We start from the raw sequence: 22,613 nt of genomic DNA, 5'->3' as shown, positions 1-22,613 counted from the left end.
AGGCCGTTTAAGGAAATACTTTAATCGTTCTATGTATGGAGAGCTGTGCTATTTGTGGCATCTGTATGAGGGGATAATATCAATTATTCATTCTGCCTTTACTTGGTCATTGAATGTTTCCCTCAGCATTTGGACATCAAACATGTTGCTATAACAACCACTTGCGGAAAGCAGAACCCCACACGTGTTTAGACTTTGTCATACGAGGAAACAGCTACATGTAATAATAACACACGGAATAATCCTACAAATCTGTGTGAAGTAAATGTATATTTGGAGCGTGGTGGTTTTATCGCTAACACACGTGCGGGCAATATTTAATCAGGGCCAGTCGGCCAGCGTGAGGGAGAAGTATGCTCATTAAATGCAGTGTTTAGTGAACTGGGAGCCAGGCTAATCCCCATTCAGAGGTCTTAAACATAAACTTCACAGGATGACTGATTTCCATATGAATGCCAGCAGGGCCAGAGGTTGGGATAGAAGGGGATCTGTGGGGGCCCTCTGTTGTGGTGTTGCAGCCCGGCCCTCCGCGGGTCACGTCAAAGCTGCCCAGTCTGCAGTTGGAGGTGGGTTGCTTACTGGCCTGCGAATAATTTGCTGGGGAAATACGTTAATGGCCGTGCAAGGTCAAATGGCGACCTGGTAAATTACTATTTTGCTGTTTTTGATGAAGTGGGGCACTAGAACGTCAAATGATAAAAGGCTTCTTCACAGATGCATGTATGCTTCCCAAAGCCCTTTGGGAAAGTGGGGAGGAGGGCAGTGGAAAGAGGAAGGGGAGAGGAGGGGAAAGAGGAAAGGGGAGAGGAGGGTAGGGGAAAGAAGAAGGGGGGAAGAGGGTAGGGAGAAGAGAAAGGGGAGAGGAGGGTATGGAGTATGGGAAGGGGAGAGGAGGGGTGGGGGAAGAGGAAGGGGAGAGGAAGGTAGGGGGAAGAGTAAGGGGAGAGGAAGGTAGGGGGAAGAGGAAGGGGAGAGGAGGGTAGGGGCAAGAGGAAGGGGAGAGGAAGGTAGGGGAAGACGAAGGGGAGAAGAGGGTATGGGGTATGGGAAGGGGAGAGGAGGGTAGGGGAGAGGAGGGTGGGGGAAGAGGAAGGGGAGAGGAGGGTATGGGGTATGGGAAGGGGAGAGGAGAGGAGGGTAGGGGAGAGGAAGGTAGGGGGAAGAGGAAGGGGAGAGGAAGGTAGGGGGAAGAGGAAGGGGAGAGGAAGGTAGGGGGAAGAGGAAGGGGAGAAGAGGGGAGGGGAAAGAGGAAGCGGAGAGGAAGGTAGTGGGAAGAGGAGGGGAAGGGGAAGAGGAGAGGAGGGGTGGGGAAAGAGGAAGGGGAGAGGAGGGTAGGGGAAGAGGAAGGGGAGAAGAGGGGAGGGGGAAGAGGAAGGGGAGAGGAGGGTAAGGGGAAGAGGAAGGGGAGAGGAGGGGTGGGGAAAGAGGAAGGGGAGAGGAGGGTAGGGTAGGGGGAAGAAGAAGGTGAGAGGAGGGTAGGGTAGGGGGAAGAGGAAGGGGAGAGGAGGGTAGGGTAGGGGGAAGAGGAAGGGGAGAGGAGGGTAGGGGGAAGAGGAAGGGGAGAGGAGGGATAGGGTAGGGGGAAGAGGAAGGGGAGAGGAGGGTAGGGGGAAGAGGAACGGGAGAGGAGGGTAAGGGGAAGAGGAAGGGGAGAGGAGGGTAGGGTAGGGGGAAGAGGAAGGGGAGAGGAGAGGAGAGGAGGGTAGGGGGAAGAGCAAGGTAGGGGAAGAGGAAGGGGAGAGGAGGGGAGGGGAAAGAGGCAGGGGATAGAAAGGTAGTGGGAAGTGAAATGGGAGAGGAGGTTAGGGTATGGGGAAGAGGAAGGGGAAAGTAGGGTAGGGTGGGGGAAGAGGAAGGGGAGAGGAGGGTAGGGTAGAAGGAAGGGGAAGGGGAGAGAAGGGCAAGGGGAAGATGAAGGGGAGAGGAGGTTAGGGGGAAGAGGAAGGGGAGAGGAAGGGAAGGAGAAGAGGAAGGGGAGAGGAAGGGAAGGAGAAGAGGAAGGGGAGAGGAGGGGAAGGGGAGAGGAGGGGAAGGGGAAGAGGAAGGGGAGAGGCGGGTAAGGGGAAGAGGAAGGGGAGAGGAGGGTAAGGGGAAGAGGAAGGGGAGAAGAGGGTAGGAGGACGAGGAAGGTGAGAGGGAGCCCTGGCTGTGAATGGATGGTGCTGACCTGTGAGATTTGGAGTATATCATCCCAAATGGCAGCCTATTCCCTATATAGCATACTATAAGCCCTGGTCAAAAGTAGTGCACTGTTTAGGGAATACAGTGCCATTTGGGATACAACATTGGAAACACCAGAGCTCTTTAACAAGTGTCATGGCTGAGTCTCACACAATACATGTTTATGAGATCATAGCACAATCAGTCAGAGCTCTAGGTAGATTAAGCTGAAACACCAAGATAACACAATTTCAACATTTAATATTTTGCAAGGTTTCAGTCTAAAATGGATTAGGCACTGAAAGAAACTTGCTGTAATGAGTTAAAAAGTAGAGAAGAATCGCTCAACACATATCCAACTTCTTCTCATGAAATATTACCCACGTTCCTTGCAAAGGGAGGTATTTCAGTCTTAGAAACTCATCGGAAAGAACATGAAACATTTCCCTCCAACACAGAAACCCAGCCAGCCCGCACACACCGGGTATTTCCACGTTTCCCTTCTTCTTTCAGGGTAATTAATTGTGTTCGGCGTCAACATTCCCAACAAAGAACTCTTATCTTGCACCCTACATGTTTTCCCTCCATAGATTACCATGCGCTGTGGCCCCTACTGGCCCCTAGTAGTCTCAAGCTGATTAAGCTGGTAGTTCTGAGCTCGCCAACGAAGGCAAAATGACAATGTAATCCCGGCTCAATTTCCTCCCCCTGTCACGGGCGTCGTAAGAAGCGGACCAAGGTGCAGCATGGTGAGCGTACATATTCCTCTTTATTAGAATGTCGCCAGCAATAAACAATACAAACCGACCGTGACGGTTTAACAGGGCTATGAATGCCTCTAACAAAGTTCACTACCCACACTGAAAGGAGGGAAAAGGGACAACCTAAGTATGATTCCCTATCAGAGACAACAATAGACAGCTGTCCCTGATTGAGAACCATACCCGGCCAAAACATAGAAATAAAGAAACATAGAAAACCTTACATAGAATGCCTCCCCCACATCACACCCTGACCTAACCAAATAGAGAACTAAAACGTCTCTCTAAGGTCAGGCCGTGACACCCTCATATAGAGTATGCTGCCTTACCCACATGTATGGGTGCATTGTACAGTATGGCGTAGACAATTAGTCTTGAAACTGAATATGATTACTTCTAGAGAGTTTTAAACTCTCTTCGAGCATTTCATTTCTCCATATTGAAATAATTAAGTCACAGCCTTGAGAGGGCCTCTCTCCCGTGAAAAAGTTAAGAAAATGAAGGACGGAAAGGAAGCAGAGGATTGTGGGACTGAACAAGATTAGCCCTTTTTTTCTACCACCCCACCACCCATCTCCTCCCATCTCGTCATCCAAATCGACCACCCAGACACGGCTGAACCTGGGGAGGTTTTCTTAGCCAAGGGGGGGCGGATAGGAGGGCTGTGTGGACACACACACACACACACACACACACACACACACACACACACTGAAAATTCCACTTTTAACAGGGGCCACCAGTTCCCAAAGCAGAGTCTACAGTCATATGGTCCCCTTCCATTGTTCCCCAGTTCCGCCCAGCAGTCATTCCCACTGTGGGAACTAGCTGTGCACACATGGGCAGACCAGCAGGCTGAACAGACGGGCGGTCAGGCTTCGCTTGGCCATGGGATGCTGCTAGTAGAGAAGTAGCTTCCTCATCGCCACTACTTCCTATTAGGGGGGGGGGGGGGGGATCTTATGAAGTGCTTACGTTTAATGACACGTGAAAAGCCAAAGTGCCATCCCTCACGGTGGTTTTGTGTGTCGGCAGTTTGCAGAGGTGCGACTGCGACGCTCCCTGTCAGTAGAGACCAATCAGAGGAGAGGGTGAAGAAAATGAAGACTTCACGGATGAGAGATGTGCCCATTGTATTGGTTAGCTAAGAGCGGAGTTTTGTACCACGTGTGAGAAAATCAAGATGGACAATTAACAATGTCAACAAAGGGTTTTAAATGGGTCATGGCGGACAAATCTACACACTGAGAGTTCCACATCTACATGCATTGACTTGTCGAAGTGGTAAATATGACGCTCAACCAACACACACTAAAAGAGTGGTTCACAGCAGGTTGTCTAAGTAATGAGTGGAAAGAGTAGCGGCCTACATTGTCAGAAGCAGGCAATTATTGCAAAAGTAGACGACAAAGACAGACAGAGCGAAAACATTGTTGGAGAGGACGGATTTGACTTTAAATACTTTAAACCCCTTTTGGCTTTAAATTGAGGTTGCTGCTCAGTTTAATCCATGTTGACATCTTTTTGTGTTGCTGTTCAGATATTCTGACAGGAAGTTGATCCGGTGCCACCTCTTTAAATGACGCTGAGCTTAGAGGTCCGCCATTATAGGTCGGTGAAAATTTCCCAGCTCTCCATGCCTTCTAGACATTTAACCTCATTACTCTGTGACAGCGATGGGCGCTACGATGGCCACTGCCGTGGTTGACGTGGTGGATGTGATAGGCTATTTCAAAGAAAATAAACACACAGGCCCAAAACAGAAAGGAGATGCCAAAAAAATGTAATAAAATGCCTCCAGTTTATCAAAATCCAAGAATGTTATCATGTTGCAATTTTCCACAAGGGATACGTCGAACAATAAGGAAGTCACAAAAACACGACAAGTGCTAATGACTTCCTTTGGGTGACAGCTCAAAACAGACTTCTGGTACCAAGCGACATTTCTGGTCCTTAAGTATGCAGGAAGGTCACAGAGGGACAAATAGCGCAAATACTTTGACTTTGTGAGTCATACAAACAACCGTGAATTGGTAGGAACATTCGCTTGTATCTGACACCAACTTCTTCTAACTCTGAGGCTGTCCTAGTAAGGACACCGTATTTATGGCACTTATTGATCATTTATGGCACTTACTGATATAAGAACAGTATAGCTGCATGGTTGCCTGGTAACGTGTGTTAACATACACAGCAGCAGTGCTACATTCAACCAAACAGTGATTGTGAAATAGTCTGGCATTGGATATGTCTGCGAATAGACTCCATATTGACAGCTATCCCAAAGGGGAAATCAACATGTGAAATTCCATTTGCAAATAGACACGGGTTTACTTTACATTACGTGCTACAAGTTATTGATACACACGAAAACGAGGCAAGATCCTATATCAGATTAACAATTAGTGGCCGACTCAAAGTTTTGATTCCACTCCAGCTCATGGCAAAAACGTTTATTTATAATCTTGCCGCTTGTGGTAGCAATACAATTGAGGTTACCCGCGACCTGATATATACAGTGGGGCAAAAAAGTATTTAAAAAGATGAGTGAGGCCTGTCATTTTCATCATAGGTACACTTCAACTATGACATACAAAATTAGAAAAAAAAATCAGAAAATCACATTGTAGGATTTTTTATGAATTTATTTGCAAATTATGGTGGAAAATAAGTATTTGGTCACCTACAAACAAGCAAGATTTCTGGCTCTCACAGACCTGTAACTTCTTCTTTAAGAGGCTCCTCTGTCCTCCACTCGTTACCTGTATTAATGGCACCTGTTGGAACTTGTTATCAGTATAAAAGACACCTGTCCACAACCTCAAACAGTCACACTCCAAACTCCACTATGGCCAAGACCAAAGAGCTGTCAAAGGACACCAGAAACAAAATTGTAGACCTGCACCAGGCTGGGAAGACTGAATCTGCAATAGGTAAGCAGCTTGGTTTGAAGAAATCAACTGTTGGAGCAACTTTTAGGAAATGGAAGACATACAAGACCACTGACAATCTCCCTCGATCTGGGGCTCCACGCAAGATCTCACCCCGTGGGGTCAAAATGATCACAAGAACGGTGAGCAAAAATCCCAGAACGACACGGGGGGACCTAGTGAATGACCTGCAGAGAGCTGGGACCAAAGCAACAAAGCCTACCATCAGTAACACACTACGCCGCCAGGGACTCAAATCCTGCAGTGCAAGACGTGTCCCCCTGCTTAAGCCAGTACATGTCCAGGCCCGTCTCAAGTTTGCTAGAGGGCATTTGGATGATCCAGAAGAAGATTGGGAGAATGTCATATGGTCAGATGAAACCAAAATATAACTTTTTGGTAAAAACTCAACTCATCGTGTATGGAGGACAAAGAATGCTGAGTTGCATCCAAAGAACACCATACCTACTGTGAAGCATGGGGGTGGAAACATCATGCTTTGGGGCTGTTTTTCTGCAAAGGGACCAGGATGACTGATCAGTGTAAAGGAAAGAATGAATGGGGCCATGTATCGTGAGATTTTGAGTGAAAACCTCCTTCCATCAGCAAGGGCATTGAAGATGAAACGTGGCTGGGTCTTTCAGCATGACAATGAGCATGACAATGATCCCAAACACACCGCCCGGGCAAAGCATTTCAAGGTCCTGGAGTGGCCTAGCCAGTCTCCAGATCTCAACCCCATAGAAAATCTTTGGAGGGAGTTGAAAGTCCATGTTGCCCAGCTACAGCCACGAAACATCACTGCTCTAGAGGAGATCTGAATGGAGGAATGGGCCAAAATACCAGCAACAGTGTGTGAAAACCTTGTGAAGACTTACAGAAAACGTTTGACCTCTGTCAGTGCCAACAAAGGGTATATAACAAAGTTTTGAGATAAACTTTTGTTATTGACCAAATACTTATTTTCCACCATCATTTGCAAAAAAAAAATTACAGGCCTCTCTCATCTTTTTAAGTGGGAGAACTTGCACAATTGGTGGCTGACTAAATACTTTTTTGCCCCACTGTATATATATATATATATATATATATATATATACTCCTCATCCTAGTGTGGGGCACGTGGCATATCTACCAGCAGCTAAAGCACGCTGAGGTGTCCGTATTTCATTGCCAACTGATTCAATGTCTGATGTCTATTATACAATACTGACTCAATTTCTACTTTGGAATGAACTTCACCCAACTCACCCAACGTCTAGCAACCAAAGGGTTGCGTGTTCGAATATCATCACGGACAACTTTAGCATTTTAGCTTATTAGCTACTTTGCAACTACATAGCATGTTAGCTAACCCTTCTCCCGACTCTAACCTTAACCTTTTATCTTAACCCTAAACTAACCCTAAACTTAAGCATTTTAGCTAAGTAGCTACTTTGCAACTACTTAACATGTTAGCTAGCTCTTCCCCTAACCCTAACCTTAACCCCTAACCCTAACCCCTAGCATAGCTAACGTTAGCATTAGCCTCCTAACGTTAGCCAAAACAAATCAGACATTTAGCAAATCCTTATCCTTGGTGATCAAGCACCAAAACAGCAACATAAAACACAGTGAACATGAAAACACAGCGTACATAAAAAGATGCAACCGCAACAAGTGTGATTAACTTGTATTATATAGGTTGACATCCCATAAACCTTATAACATATCATCCTAAATGTATGTAGCTGGAACAAATTCTAACTAAGTGGCTAGCATAATACAATACAGTATAACAGTGTGTGTTTAACGAATCCATTAAAACTATTTGTGGTTCTCTAGCTAAGTGAAGAGGGGCCACTTACAAGACTGTAAAGGGGTTTGGAAATCATTCAGTGTGGCTTGCAATTCCAAACTATTATAAGAGCCCTCAATGAATTTGAGGTTTAGCATGTAGAGAGACCCCCTACAGAGCAGAGCACTCCAAACTGCCCTGATCTCTCTCTCTCTCTCTCTCTCTCTCTCTCTCTCTCTCTCTCTCTCTCTCTCTCTCTCTCTCTCTCTCTCTCTCTCTCTCTCTCTCTCTCTATCTCAATTACATTTCAATTCAAGTGGCTTTACTGGCATGGTAAACATATGTTTAAATTTCCAAAGCAAGTGAAATTGATAAACAAAAGTGAAATAAACAATAAAAAGTGAACAGCAAATATTACACACCCAGGTTCTCACTCTGATGACGCCATACTCATGTTGGGCAGCGTTTCTGTAAAGTATTTCATTCTAAATTCCCACACCGAACCCACACAAATCTGGTTAAATTAAGTATAAAGCTTAAGACATATGGCAGTGTCCCGTGGCGTGGATTACATAAATAACTCGTAAATATATTATATACTTAATATGTCAGGCTTGAGATTATAAATCCCCACTTGCATTAGGATATGGATTGTTATGGGTTAAATAACATCTGTAAGTCATTAGTAGCGGCCACAGAAGGCACCTTGCAAACGTTCGTAATGATGGCAATACAGGGTTTGATAATTGGTAAAAGTGTTGACTCATGGCGATATTAAGCATAGTTCTGCAATATAAATATGGAGTAGTCCGTGTACAACCATTGAAATACAGCAAGGACATTTCACTCCACATGTTGAGTCCACAAGGGATTCGTCTCCAACGTCTCCAAGAGAAGGTGCGCGTGTCCCAACTCATATTTTTAGCAGTAAATTGCAGCTATTCCGTGGAGAAACAGACTGAGCTGCTGGAAAGAAAAAACGCATGCAGGGGGAGGAGGAATATCTAGTGACACCGTGAAATTGCATTGAACATGCCATTCTCTGCTCCGAGGACGTTCATGCTCCCCAAACTCTCATCTGCTCGCTGGGTGGATGCCGCCGCTGACACAGAAGTTTGACGCAGAAAGCTCACAAGTGAAAAGAGTTGTCTCCAGCAGCTTTCGTTTCACGGAGAAAATAACGGCCTTATTTTGACCTGTCGTCATCGCACCATCATTTTTATGACAGCGGTCTCACGAAAATTCGGATATCTGATGCGCTATTAATTTTCTTTTGAGGAAAAAGAACTTGAGAAACAGAGTTTGACCAAAAGAGGTCAACAAATAAGGAGTACGTTTTTTGGCTCCGGATAAAGACTTTTAAAATGCACTTATTTGGAATATCTGTTCTCCTTGCCAATTCAGCGATTCTCTACGCAAATCTAGCCAGTGAATCGAGTCATGAATTCAATCACGATTATTATGATTATGATCAGGATCAAGGGGATGCACGGGTATGTATTTGGATACATGTTTTCTATTTAACGCATGCGATTTATAATTACTTTATGCATTGTAAATTATTAAATTGATATTCAAACACATTCTAACATGATATTGGGGAATGTGGGATGGAGCAGAGGGTACAAGTCATAATATTTGACTTTCCACAAATTTGGTGATGATGTAAATTACTGAACATTCGCTACCGTACAGTATGTAGTGAATATAGACATCACTGAAACAAGGGGCACATCAACAGGAGGTCACTTAATCTGAACTTTTAATGGGAAAAAGGCTCGGAATAAATGGCATTTTATTACAGGGGATAATACAGGGGGGGGGGGGGGCTATCATGGGTGAGATGACGAGAGAGCAGTGAGAATTCCTCACATTGAAAGGATGCAGAGGAGATTAGAGGAGAGCACTTTCAAATTAGCAGAAGAAAGGGGGGTGGAGGCAGGTGTCACTGTGTCAAGACCTGTGGGGGCTTCAGTGTGTGTGTGTGTGTGTGTGTGTGTGTGTGTGTGTGTGTGTGTGTGTGTGTGTGTTCCTCAGTGTGTGTGTGTGTGCCTCAGTGCGTGTTCCTCAGTGTGTGTGTGTTTTCCTCAGTGTGTGTGTGTGTGTGTGTGTGTTCCTCAGTGCGTGTGTGTGCCTCAGTGTGTGTGTGTGTGTGTGTGTGTGTGTGTGCCTCTGTGTGTTCCTCAGCGCGCGCGTGTGTGTGTGTGTGTGTGTGTGTGTGTGTGTGTGTGTGTGTGTGTGTGATTGTGTGTGTGAGTGTGTGTGTGTGTGTGTGTGTGTGAATGTGTGTGTGTGTGTGTTCCTCAGTAGCAGTAAGAGATAAGGAGACAGGGATAATCTTAAACACGTGGCTATTTGATCCTATAATATGACACTTAGTTGGTGGGATTAACACTGCTACTAGTTGACTTTTAGTGTCTCAAATAAGCCTGCAGCTGTAATGATGCACTGAAAACACAGGTTCTCATTCTTACACTCTCTTCTCCTTTCTCTGTGTGTGTGTGTGTGTGTGTTCAGTAATGATCTTGTTATGTACTCCCATTGGCTCATAAAGGATATTTACAGTCATACGTCTTTATGACCTGCCAAAACAAAATGTCCTGTCTGGATAGTTTCACTTCCAGAACCTACCTCTGATATCAAAGTAGTATCATTCTGGTTTATGAAATTCACTGTGTAAGTAAACTACCTCATATGCCATACATTTATAAAATCTAATGGAAACATTAAACACCTCCCATAGGGACTGTGGTGATTGGTCTAAGTGTGTGTGTGTGTGTGTGTGTGTGTGTGTGTGTGTGTGTGTGTGTGTGTGGGTGGGTGTATGTAATCACAGTTATGTTAACCCCCTGGAGTCGTTATCAAATTAAAAGTAATTAAGACACATTTCATCAGAATTCAAAGACTACATGTTCAACCATATATATATTGTTTTATCCAAGCGGGAGGTATTTATCCTACGGTGACTATGGTTACGATACAGCGATGAATATTTGACCCATAGCTGAACTGGAACCCAGACCACGTGTGATTTTATAGTAAGAAACACATCCTGTGCAGGTTCAGTGTGTCTACTTCTTCAGTACTGTGACTACACTATAACATGCACGCGACGCGAGCGGTGCAAAATAAATGTTGAAATCTATATTATTCAGTTATTGCACCCACACTGCTCATGCACGTCAACGAGTGTCGGTGTTGCCAAGGGCTAAAATAGAAGTCAGTTCCCACCCACGTGCCATCTCCTCATTGGTTATACCCACGTGGGTGACTGAAAGACGAACGATGTCAGTGGCGGTAATGCACCTAATTTATGAAAGTTGCCAATCGCAGCATAAAGTCAAGAGAAGAAAAAGCTGGAAGGAGCAGTGATGACTAGAAACGGACACACTGAGGACTATAACTACACTATAACACACACTCGTCTTTCAGTCACCCACGTGGGTATAACCAATGAGGAGATGGCACGTGGGTGGGTACCTGCTTCTATAAACCAATGAGGAGATGGGAGAGGCAGGATTTGCAGCGCGATCTGCGTCAGAAATAGGAATGACTTCTATTTTAGCCCTTGGCAAGGCAGACGCTCGTTGGCGCGCGCGAGCAGTGTGGGTGCAATAATTGAATAACATGTAAGTCTAAATTTATTTTGCAATGCGAGTGGTGTAGTCAGCCTGTAACTCACCTAGAACTAGAAGTCATCTGGCTGCATCACTCAGTGTCACACACACACACACACACACACACGCACGCACGCACGCACGCACGCACGCACGCACACACACACACACACACACACACACACACACACACACACACACACGTCAAAGTGAGACATCCACTTTGAAAGAGTAATAAGGATGAATGGCTGTTCTTGTGGGGCTAGAGAGTAGAACGAGGCTGGGTTGAGAAGGGGTACGTCCATGAGGGCTGAATGGGAGTAGGGGGTGCTGTTAGGGATAAGAGGGGCGGCTGTAATTTGTGGTCACCTTGAGGTTTGGATCAGACCTCCACCCAACTGTAGCGTAGACCTTTGTGCATGCCGGTGGGTCTGTCCCAATAGTCTGGTCTGGATAATTGTTATGTAGCTATTTCATGTTGAAACATTGCTTGCTTTGTGACTGTTTGCTTTATTACACACACACACCTCTGTAAGGGGGGCTCTTGGTAGTGTAAGTACAGGAGGCCTGGGTGTTTGTGTTACAGTTGGTGAAAAATGCAGACAATTTTATCCAAAGCAACTTACAGTCATGTGGGTATACATGTCATGTTTGGGTGGTCCGGGTGTCGAACCCACTACCCTCGCGTTACAACACCATGCTCTACCAACTGAGCTACAAAGGGACCCCTAGCCAGTCCTCCCAGATATACTCAAGATACAAGGTAGGGAGGGGGAGTTAAGGAGTGTTTCCTGTCTTCTCCATGACAGTCAGTATACTATGTGAAGAGACTAGGTAGGGAGTAGGGGTTAAAGGCTGTTTCCTGTCTTCTCCATGACAGTCAGTATACTATGTGAAGAGACTAGGTAGGGAGTAGGGGTTAAAGGCTGTTTCCTGTCTTCTCCATGACAGTCAGTGTAGTATTTGAAGAGACTAGGTAGGGAGTAGGGGTTAAAGGCTGTTTCCTGTCTTCTCCATGACAGTCAGTATACTATGTGAAGAGACTAGGTAGGGAGTAGGGGTTAAAGGCTGTTTCCTGTCTTCTCCATGACAGTCAGTATACTATGTGAAGAGACTAGGTAGGGAGTAGGGGTTAAAGGCTGTTTCCTGTCTTCTCCATGACAGTCAGTATACTATGTGAAGAGACTAGTTAGGGAGTGGGGGTTAAAGGCTGTTTCCTGTCTTCTCCATGACAGTCAGTATACTATGTGAAGAGACTAGGTAGGGAGTAGGGGTTAAAGGCTGTTTCCTGTCTTCTCCATGACAGTCAGTATACTATGTGAAGAGACTAGTTAGGGAGTAGGGGTTAAAGGCTGTTTCCTGTCTTCTCCATGACAGTCAGTATACTATGTGAAGAGACTAGGTAGGGAGTAGGGGTTAAAGGCTGTTTCCTGTCTTCTCCATGACAGTCAGTATACTATGTGAAGAGACTAGGTAGGGAGTAGGGGTTAAAGGCTGTTTCCTGTCTTCTCCATGACAGTCAGTATACTATGTGAAGAGACTAGGTAGGGAGTAGGGGTTAAAGGCTGTTTCCTGTCTTCTCCATGACAGTCAGTATACTATGTGAAGAGACTAGGTAGGGAGTAGGGGTTAAAGGCTGTTTCCTGTCTTCTCCATGACAGTCAGTATACTGTGTGAAGAGACTAGGTAGGGAGTAGGGGTTAAAGGCTGTTTCCTGTCTTCTCCATGACAGTCAGTGTAGTATGTGAAGAGACTAGGTAGGGAGTAGGGGTTAAAGGCTGTTTCCTGTCTTCTCCATGACAGTCAGTATACTATGTGAAGAGACTAGGTAGGGAGTAGGGGTTAAAGGCTGTTTCCTGTCTTCTCCATGACAGTCAGTATACTATGTGAAGAGACTAGGTAGGGAGTAGGGGTTAAAGGCTGTTTCCTGTCTTCTCCATGACAGTCAGTATACTATGTGAAGAGACTAGGTAGGGAGTAGGGGTTAAAGGCTGTTTCCTGTCTTCTCCATGACAGTCAGTATACTATGTGAAGAGACTAGTTAGGGAGTGGGGGTTAAAGGCTGTTTCCTGTCTTCTCCATGACAGTCAGTGTACTATGTGAATAGACTAGGTAGGGAGTAGGGGTTAAAGGCTGTTTCCTGTCTTCTCCATGACAGTCAGTGTAGTATGTGAAGAGACTAGGTAGGGAGTAGGGGTTAAAGGCTGTTTCCTGTCTTCTCCATGACAGTCAGTGTAGTATGTGAAGAGACTAGGTAGGGAGTAGGGGTTAAAGGCTGTTTCCTGTCTTCTCCATGACAGTCAGTATACTATGTGAAGAGACTAGGTAGGGAGTAGGGGTTAAAGGCTGTTTCCTGTCTTCTCCATGACAGTCAGTATACTATGTGAAGAGACTAGGTAGGGAGTAGGGGTTAAAGGCTGTTTCCTGTCTTCTCCATGACAGTCAGTATACTATGTGAAGAGACTAGGTAGGGAGTAGGGGTTAAAGGCTGTTTCCTGTCTTCTCCATGACAGTCAGTGTAGTATGTGAAGAGACTAGGTAGGGAGTAGGGGTTAAAGGCTGTTTCCTGTCTTCTCCATGACAGTCAGTATACTATGTGAAGAGACTAGGTAGGGAGTAGGGGTTAAAGGCTGTTTCCTGTCTTCTCCATGACAGTCAGTATACTATGTGAAGAGACTAGGTAGGGAGTAGGGGTTAAAGGCTGTTTCCTGTCTTCTCCATGACAGTCAGTATACTATGTGAAGAGACTAGGTAGGGAGTAGGGGTTAAAGGCTGTTTCCTGTCTTCTCCATGACAGTCAGTATACTATGTGAAGAGACTAGGTAGGGAGTAGGGGTTAAAGGCTGTTTCCTGTCTTCTCCATGACAGTCAGTATACTGTGTGAAGAGACTAGGTAGGGAGTAGGGGTTAAAGGCTGTTTCCTGTCTTCTCCATGACAGTCAGTATACTATGTGAAGAGACTAGGTAGGGAGTAGGGGTTAAAGGCTGTTTCCTGTCTTCTCCATGACAGTCAGTATACTATGTGAAGAGACTAGGTAGGGAGTAGGGGTTAAAGGCTGTTTCCTGTCTTCTCCATGACAGTCAGTATACTATGTGAAGAGACTAGGTAGGGAGTAGGGGTTAAAGGCTGTTTCCTGTCTTCTCCATGACAGTCAGTATACTATGTGAAGAGACTAGGTAGGGAGTAGGGGTTAAAGGCTGTTTCCTGTCTTCTCCATGACAGTCAGTATACTATGTGAAGAGACTAGGTAGGGAGTAGGGGTTAAAGGCTGTTTCCTGTCTTCTCCATGACAGTCAGTATACTATGTGAAGAGACTAGGTAGGGAGTAGGGGTTAAAGGCTGTTTCCTGTCTTCTCCATGACAGTCAGTATACTATGTGAAGAGACTAGGTAGGGAGTAGGGGTTAAAGGCTGTTTCCTGTCTTCTCCATGACAGTCAGTGTAGTATTTGAAGAGACTAGGTAGGGAGTAGGGGTTAAAGGCTGTTTCCTGTCTTCTCCATGACAGTCAGTGTACTATGTGAAGAGACTAGGTAGGGAGTAGGGGTTAAAGGCTGTTTCCTGTCTTCTCCATGACAGTCAGTATACTATGTGAAGAGACTAGGTAGGGAGTAGGGGTTAAAGGCTGTTTCCTGTCTTCTCCATGACAGTCAGTATACTATGTGAAGAGACTAGGTAGGGAGTAGGGGTTTAAAGGCTGTTTCCTGTCTTCTCCATGACAGTCAGTATACTGTGTGAAGAGACTAGGTAGGGAGTAGGGGTTAAAGGCTGTTTCCTGTCTTCTCCATGACAGTCAGTATACTATGTGAAGAGACTAGGTAGGGAGTAGGGGTTAAAGGCTGTTTCCTGTCTTCTCCATGACAGTCAGTATACTATGTGAAGAGACTAGGTAGGGAGTAGGGGTTAAAGGCTGTTTCCTGTCTTCTCCATGACAGTCAGTATACTATGTGAAGAGACTAGGTAGGGAGTAGGGGTTAAAGGCTGTTTCCTGTCTTCTCCATGACAGTCAGTATACTATGTGAAGAGACTAGGTAGGGAGTAGGGGTTAAAGGCTGTTTCCTGTCTTCTCCATGACAGTCAGTATACTATGTGAAGAGACTAGGTAGGGAGTAGGGGTTAAAGGCTGTTTCCTGTCTTCTCCATGACAGTCAGTATACTATGTGAAGAGACTAGGTAGGGAGTAGGGGTTAAAGGCTGTTTCCTGTCTTCTCCATGACAGTCAGTATACTATGTGAAGAGACTAGGTAGGGAGTAGGGGTTAAAGGCTGTTTCCTGTCTTCTCCATGACAGTCAGTGTAGTATTTGAAGAGACTAGGTAGGGAGTAGGGGTTAAAGGCTGTTTCCTGTCTTCTCCATGACAGTCAGTGTACTATGTGAAGAGACTAGGTAGGGAGTAGGGGTTAAAGGCTGTTTCCTGTCTTCTCCATGACAGTCAGTATACTATGTGAAGAGACTAGGTAGGGAGTAGGGGTTAAAGGCTGTTTCCTGTCTTCTCCATGACAGTCAGTATACTATGTGAAGAGACTAGCTAGGGAGTAGGGGTTAAAGGCTGTTTCCTGTCTTCTCCATGACAGTCAGTATACTATGTGAAGAGACTAGGTAGGGAGTAGGGGTTAAAGGCTGTTTCCTGTCTTCTCCATGACAGTCAGTATACTATGTGAAGAGACTAGTTAGGGAGTGGGGGTTAAAGGCTGTTTCCTGTCTTCTCCATGACAGTCAGTATACTATGTGAAGAGACTAGGTAGGGAGTAGGGGTTAAAGGCTGTTTCCTGTCTTCTCCATGACAGTCAGTATACTATGTGAAGAGACTAGGTAGGGAGTAGGGGTTAAAGGCTGTTTCCTGTCTTCTCCATGACAGTCAGTATACTATGTGAAGAGACTAGGTAGGGAGTAGGGGTTAAAGGCTGTTTCCTGTCTTCTCCATGACAGTCAGTATACTATGTGAAGAGACTAGGTAGGGAGTAGGGGTTAAAGGCTGTTTCCTGTCTTCTCCATGACAGTCAGTATACTATGTGAAGAGACTAGGTAGGGAGTAGGGGTTAAAGGCTGTTTCCTGTCTTCTCCATGACAGTCAGTATACTATGTGAAGAGACTAGGTAGGGAGTAGGGGTTAAAGGCTGTTTCCTGTCTTCTCCATGACAGTCAGTGTAGTACGTGAAGTACTCCGTTGTTCTCGTAAGCCCAACTGTTAGATCCCAGGTGGAAGCGATTACCTCACAGCTGCTTTCCTTAGCTCGACTTTATCTCTAGGTTATCTATGTTACACAACCCACCTGTCCCAACTCCTCGTCTTATGAGGAGTGTATATCACACCTCTTTTCAACACTTCATCCCTTTTCACCAAGAAAGAACACAGAGACAGAGTATCAAACATGAGCTAGATGAGTTGGTGACATAAGGTTGTAGGGTTTGGATGTGGCATAGGCCGAAGGGAGAGAGGGTCAAAGTTCAGCTGTCCTTTGAGTTAGGACACTGTTGCAATTACAGTCAGTATTACAAGAGAGCTGTCACTTTCATGGCCAAACTAGCCATCTCAATGTGCTTATGAAATGTCTACAATGGCAAGTATTTGAGTGCCTGCCAAAATGGAGAGAAAAAAACTTGTCAGAGATTCAGTGGAGTATATGGGAGTCCCAAGCACTGGATTACAATAAGAGGACAAAAATATTAACAAATATATACAAGACTCTTTTCATTACATGATGTTGATGCTGCTTCAGACAATTGAGTTAATGCTTAGACGCCTTAATGTATACATGCCTGTACCCACCCAGGAGTACAATGCTCTCACTCTCTCCCACACAAACACGCTATTCTCTCTCTCTCTCTCTCTCTCTCTCTCTCTCTCTCTCTCTCTCTCTCTCTCTCTCTCTCTCTCTCTCTCTCTGTTGCTCCTCATTCCATCTGTCTGCCTCTCTCTCTTCTCTCTCTATTTCTGCCTCATTCAGTCTGTGCTACTAAAGTGCTACTAACGACCCCCTCATAAACCCAGGCCGTATGGTGAACCTTATGAACAACAAGCAGTCAATGATCCTCAGTTGAATCCTCAGTGTGTCCATATGTCTGTGACAGTAGCACAGTGGGAAGCCTTTGACTACCAGTACTGTTTGTCTGTGTGCTACTGAACCCTCCAGCTCCCTCACACAGCAGCCAGCAGGTGGTAGCTCACTACAAAACTAGAGCTGACATACCGTAAGCTAGGATCAACATCACTGTCAGAAGTATGGCTGTGTGCTAACGCTGTCTGGTTAATGTAAAGCTGAGAACAGAGAGAAGAATGTATTCCCATGGTCCTTCAGGACAACTAATGGTGCCTCTCTGACACTCTCTTGCCCTCGCCTCACCAACTTCCTGGAAACAGTGCAGTCAAGAAGAGGCCAAATGAGTTCACGGTCCTCAGAAGAAGTTTTGGATGTTTTCAAAAAACCTTTATCTGCTGTGGAGACCCTTTAGTTCAGCTCACGTGGGCTGGAAATGAACGGTAGCCGCAGTGCCAGGTGCTTAGGGTGTAGTGTGACCAAACAATGCTTAATTCCCATTGTTAAGATGATGCAACAAGTATTTCATGATTTAATAAAGGCTGAACGCATTTTCTCTTGAAGTACCAAAGCCCCCTAAAAATATTGTGCCTAATTGGTGCAACAAAAAAACAGCAAATTGCTTTGTGTTTGATTTTTGACGTTAGCACCAGCTAGCAGTGATGTTATACAAGTCTAATTTCTTCCTAACATCGAACATCTGCCATGCTTTCATGGGGTTACTGACAAGGTCTATCACTGCGTACAGGTTTAGTCATTTGCAGTGCAAACAGTAATTCACTATTCTGTCTCTTCCGCCATGTTTCCTGTACCATGTTTGACAAAGACCAGAACATCCCATAATAACCGAGGTACCGAACCGTCAAGGATCGTTCCATTCTTTTCACCATCTATTTGGATGAATGCTTTAACTAATAAACGCAAAATCTCTCCGAACACAAAAACAACAAACCCGGGCTAGAGAGTACCAGTATAAATATTGACCTTTTAGCATGTTATCACCTGCTATGATACTGCACCGCCTGTCATTTCAAAGTTCCAGCATGTATTTGTCACGTGCACAGGAGACAGCAGGTGGTAAACGGTACAGTGAAATGCTTACTTGCAAGCTACTTCACAACAACTCAACATCAAGGTGAGAGAAAATAATGTTAAGGAAACGATACAAAGTCAGAATGAAAAAGTAAGAAAACACATGAGAAATACAGAGAAAGTAACACAGCAATAGAAGCTAGACTTGCCTAGTTAAATGAAGGTCAAATAAAATAAAACATCAAATATTTTCACACTGAGTGTACAAAACATTAAGAACACCTTCCTAGTATTGAGTTGCACCCCCCTTTGCCCTCAGAACAGCCTCACTCCATCGGGGCATGGACTCTACAAGGTGTCGAAAGCATTCCACATGGATGCTGGCCCATGTTGACTCCAATGCTTGCCACAGTTGTGTCGAGTTGGTTGGATGTCCTTTGGGTGGTGGACCATTCTTGGTACACACAGGAAACTGTTAAGCATGAAAAACCCAGCAGCGTTGCAGTTCTTGACACAAATCGGTGCGCCTGGCACCTACTACCGTATCCCGTTCAAAGGCACTTCAATCTTTCGTCTTGCCCATTCACCCTCTGAATGGCGCACATACACAATCCATGTCTCAATTGTCTTTAACCTGTGTCCTCCCCCACATCTACACTGATTGAAGTGGATTTAACAAGTGACATCAATAAGGGATTCACCTGGTCATGTCATGGAAACAGCAGGTGTTCTTAATTTTTATACACTCAGTGAATTGAGCCTGTAGCTTAAACTGACTGATTTTGATGGGGATTTCTGTATTATGTTACTTAGATTGAGGGGTGTGTCAATATACTCTTTATTATTACTTAGACATGGCAAAATAGGAAATGAATCATAGTAAATTAAGCAAACAGAGATTTTTACAATAATCACATATATTTATCACTAGCTTAACCATTTGAAGATTTAAAAAAATGCTCCTAAGCACAATTTAACCAAGCGCTTTAGACTGGGTCAGTGCAGCAGGCTGAACTCTTGACGGTCCTAGCATACCTACCGATCCTCGACTTTGGCGATGTCATTTACAAAATAGCTTCCAACACTCTACTCAACAAATTGGATGCAGTCTATCACAGTGCCATCCGTTTTGTCACCAAAGCCCCATATACTACCCAGCACTGCGACCTGTACGCTCTCGTTGGCTGGCACTCGCTTCATACTTGGCGCCAAACCCACTGGCTCCAGGTCATCTACAAGTCTTTGCTAGGTAAAGCCCCACCTTATCTCAGTTCACTGGTCACCATAGAAGCACACCACCCGCAGCACGCGCTCCAGCAGGTATATTTCACTGGTCACCCCCAAAGCCAATTCCTCCTTCGGCCACCTTTCCTTACTGTTCTCTGCTGCCAATGACTGGAACGAACTGCAAAAAATTGCTGAAGCTGGAGACTCTTATCTTCCTTACTAACTTCAAGCACCAGCTGTCAGAGCAGCTCACAGATCATCGCACCTGTACATAGCCCATCTGTAAATAGCCCATCCAACTACCTCATCCCCATACTGTATTTATTTATTTATTTTGCTCCTTTGCACCCCAGTATCTCTACTTGCACATTCATCTTCTGCACATCTTCCATTCCAGTGTTTAATTGCTATATCGTAATTACCTCGCCACTATGGCCTATTTTATTGTCTTACCTCCATTATCTTACCTCGTTTGCACTCACTGTATATATACTTTTGTCTAATGTATTATTGACTGTATGTTTGTTTATTCTATGTGTAACTCTGTGTTTGCTTTATCTTGGCCAGGTTGCAGTTGTAAATGAGAACTTGTTCTCAACTAGCCTACCTGGTTAAATAAACGTGAAATACAGTGCCTTGCGAAAGTATTCGGCCCCCTTGAACTTTGCGACCTTTTGCCACATTTCAGGCTTCAAACATAAAGATATAAAACTGTATTTTTTTGTGAAGAATCAACAACAAGTGGGACACAATCATGAAGTGGAACGACATTTATTGGATATTTCAAACTTTTTTAACAAATCAAAAACTGAAAAATTGGGCGTGCAAAATTATTCAGCCCCTTTACTTTCAGTGCAGCAAACTCTCTCCAGAAGTTCAGTGAGGATCTCTGAATGATCCAATGTTGACCTAAATGACTAATGATGATAAATACAATCCACCTGTGTGTAATCAAGTATCCGTATAAATGCACCTGTACTGTGATAGTCTCAGAGGTCCGTTAAAAGCGCAGAGAGCATCATGAAGAACAAGGAACACACCAGGCAGGTCCGAGATACTGTTGTGAAGAAGTTTAAAGCCGGATTTGAATACAAAAAGATTTCCCAAGCTTTAAACATCCCAAGGAGCACTGTGCAAGCGATAATATTGAAATGGAAGGAGTATCAGACCACTGCAAATCTACCAAGACCTGGCCGTCCCTCTAAACTTTCAGCTCATACAAGGAGAAGACTGATCAGAGATGCAGCCAAGAGGCCCATGATCACTCTGGATGAACTGCAGAGATCTACAGCTGAGCTGGGAGACTCTGTCCATAGGACAACAATCAGTCGTATATTGCACAAATCTGGCCTTTATGGAAGAGTGGCAAGAAGAAAGCCATTTCTTAAAGATATCCATAAAAAGTGTAGTTTAAAGTTTGCCACAAGCCACCTGGGAGACACACCAAACATGTGGAAGAAGGTGCTCTGGTCAGATGAAACCAAAATTGAACTTTTTGGCAACAATGCAAAACGTTATGTTTGGCGTAAAAGCAACACAGCTCATCACCCTGAACACACCATCCCCACTGTCAAACATGGTGGTGGCAGCATCATGGTTTGGGCCTGCTTTTCTTCAGCAGGGACAGGGAAGATGGTTAAAATTGATGGGAAGATGGATGGAGCCAAATACAGGACCATTCTGGAAGAAAACCTGATGGAGTCTGCAAAAGACCTGAGACTGGGACGGAGATTTGTCTTCCAACAAGACAATGATCCAAAACATAAAGCAAAATCTACAATGGAATGGTTCAAAAATAAACATATCCAGGTGTTAGAATGGCCAAGTCAAAGTCCAGACCTGAATCCAATCGAGAATCTGTGGAAAGAACTGAAAACTGCTGTTCACAAATGCTCTCCATCCAACCTCACTGAGCTCGAGCTGTTTTGCAAGGAGGAATGGGAAAAAATTTCAGTCTCTCGATGTGCAAAACTGATAGAGACATACCCCAAGCGACTTACAGCTGTAATCGCAGCAAAAGGTGGCGCTACAAAGTATTAACTTAAGGGGGCTGAATAATTTTGCACGCCCAATTTTTCAGTTTTTGATTTGTTAAAAAAGTTTGAAATATCCAATAAATGTCGTTCCACTTCATGATTGTGTCCCACTTGTTGTTGATTCTTCACAAAAAATAGAGTTTTATATCTTTATGTTTGAAGCCTGAAATGTGGCAAAAGGTCGCAAAGTTCAAGGGGGCCGAATACTTTCGCAAGGCACTGTATATATCTATTGTTTTTTAAATACCTAACATCTTCAGACTGAAGAGTAAAGAGTTGGATTAAACTCACAAAGGATATACAAAACTCTCAACTCCCATTTTGTGCAGTGGGGAGATTGAATGGGGGTCAATGAGGTTAGAATGCATCGTGAACAGGCTCAGCTCAAGCTACTTGTTGGTAGCAGACATTGTATAAAGCGGTGCTCCTGAGCTCTTCAGGTGTTAACATTTAACCTGTTTCTCATTGTTATGCTGATCCTGCCTCTCAACAACCGGTCTTTTCTGACTAGGAAAATGAAAGCAGATTAAATGGAAAGTGAAAGATGCCCAGTTAGTTTTTCTGTGGTGATTAGATAATCAGATCCAACTCTCTGTAGTCAGAAATGTGTACTAGACATTGTCATGGTCCTTGAATTTAAGACATTTTTCTATGATAACAAGTTCGTGTTTGAGAATATCTTCAGGGACTCGATATTACATATAATTCAGCACTTCAAAGCTGGACAAATGGGACCAATTTCATATGGGAGAAGAATTCTAACAGAATCACAAAAGCTAAGATGAGAGACCACGCTAGTGTACAGAGACCACGCTAGTCTACAGAGACCACGCTAGTCTACAGAGACCCACCTAGTCTACAGAAACCACGCTAGTCTACAGAGACCACACTAGTCTACAGAGACCACGCTAGTGTACAGAGACCACGCTAGTGTACAGAGACCACGCTAGTCTACAGAGACCCACCTAATCTACAGAGACCACACTAGCCTAAAGAGACCATGCTAGTCTACAGAGACCACACTAGCCTAAAGAGA

At 44.6% G+C, this 22,613-nt stretch overlaps 1 protein-coding gene across 1 annotated transcript in view; it reads left to right on the top strand.

The window, feature by feature from the left end:
• Window positions 1–8,376: 8,376 nt before the first annotated feature.
• vegfc (vascular endothelial growth factor c) overlaps window positions 8,377–22,613 on the top strand; it is a 60,730-nt gene continuing 46,493 nt past the window's right edge. The window contains exon 1 of the mRNA XM_021573482.2: window positions 8,377–9,121. Within this exon, the coding sequence (XP_021429157.1) occupies window positions 8,993–9,121 (129 nt within the window). The 5' untranslated portion in view covers window positions 8,377–8,992. The remainder of the gene's footprint in view (window positions 9,122–22,613) is intronic.

Source organism: Oncorhynchus mykiss, chromosome 19 (assembly GCF_013265735.2).
Source record: "Oncorhynchus mykiss isolate Arlee chromosome 19, USDA_OmykA_1.1, whole genome shotgun sequence".
NCBI lineage: Eukaryota > Metazoa > Chordata > Actinopteri > Salmoniformes > Salmonidae > Oncorhynchus > Oncorhynchus mykiss.
Note: the sequence above shows the minus strand (reverse complement) of the source record. Positions and strands in the feature narration are given on the sequence as shown.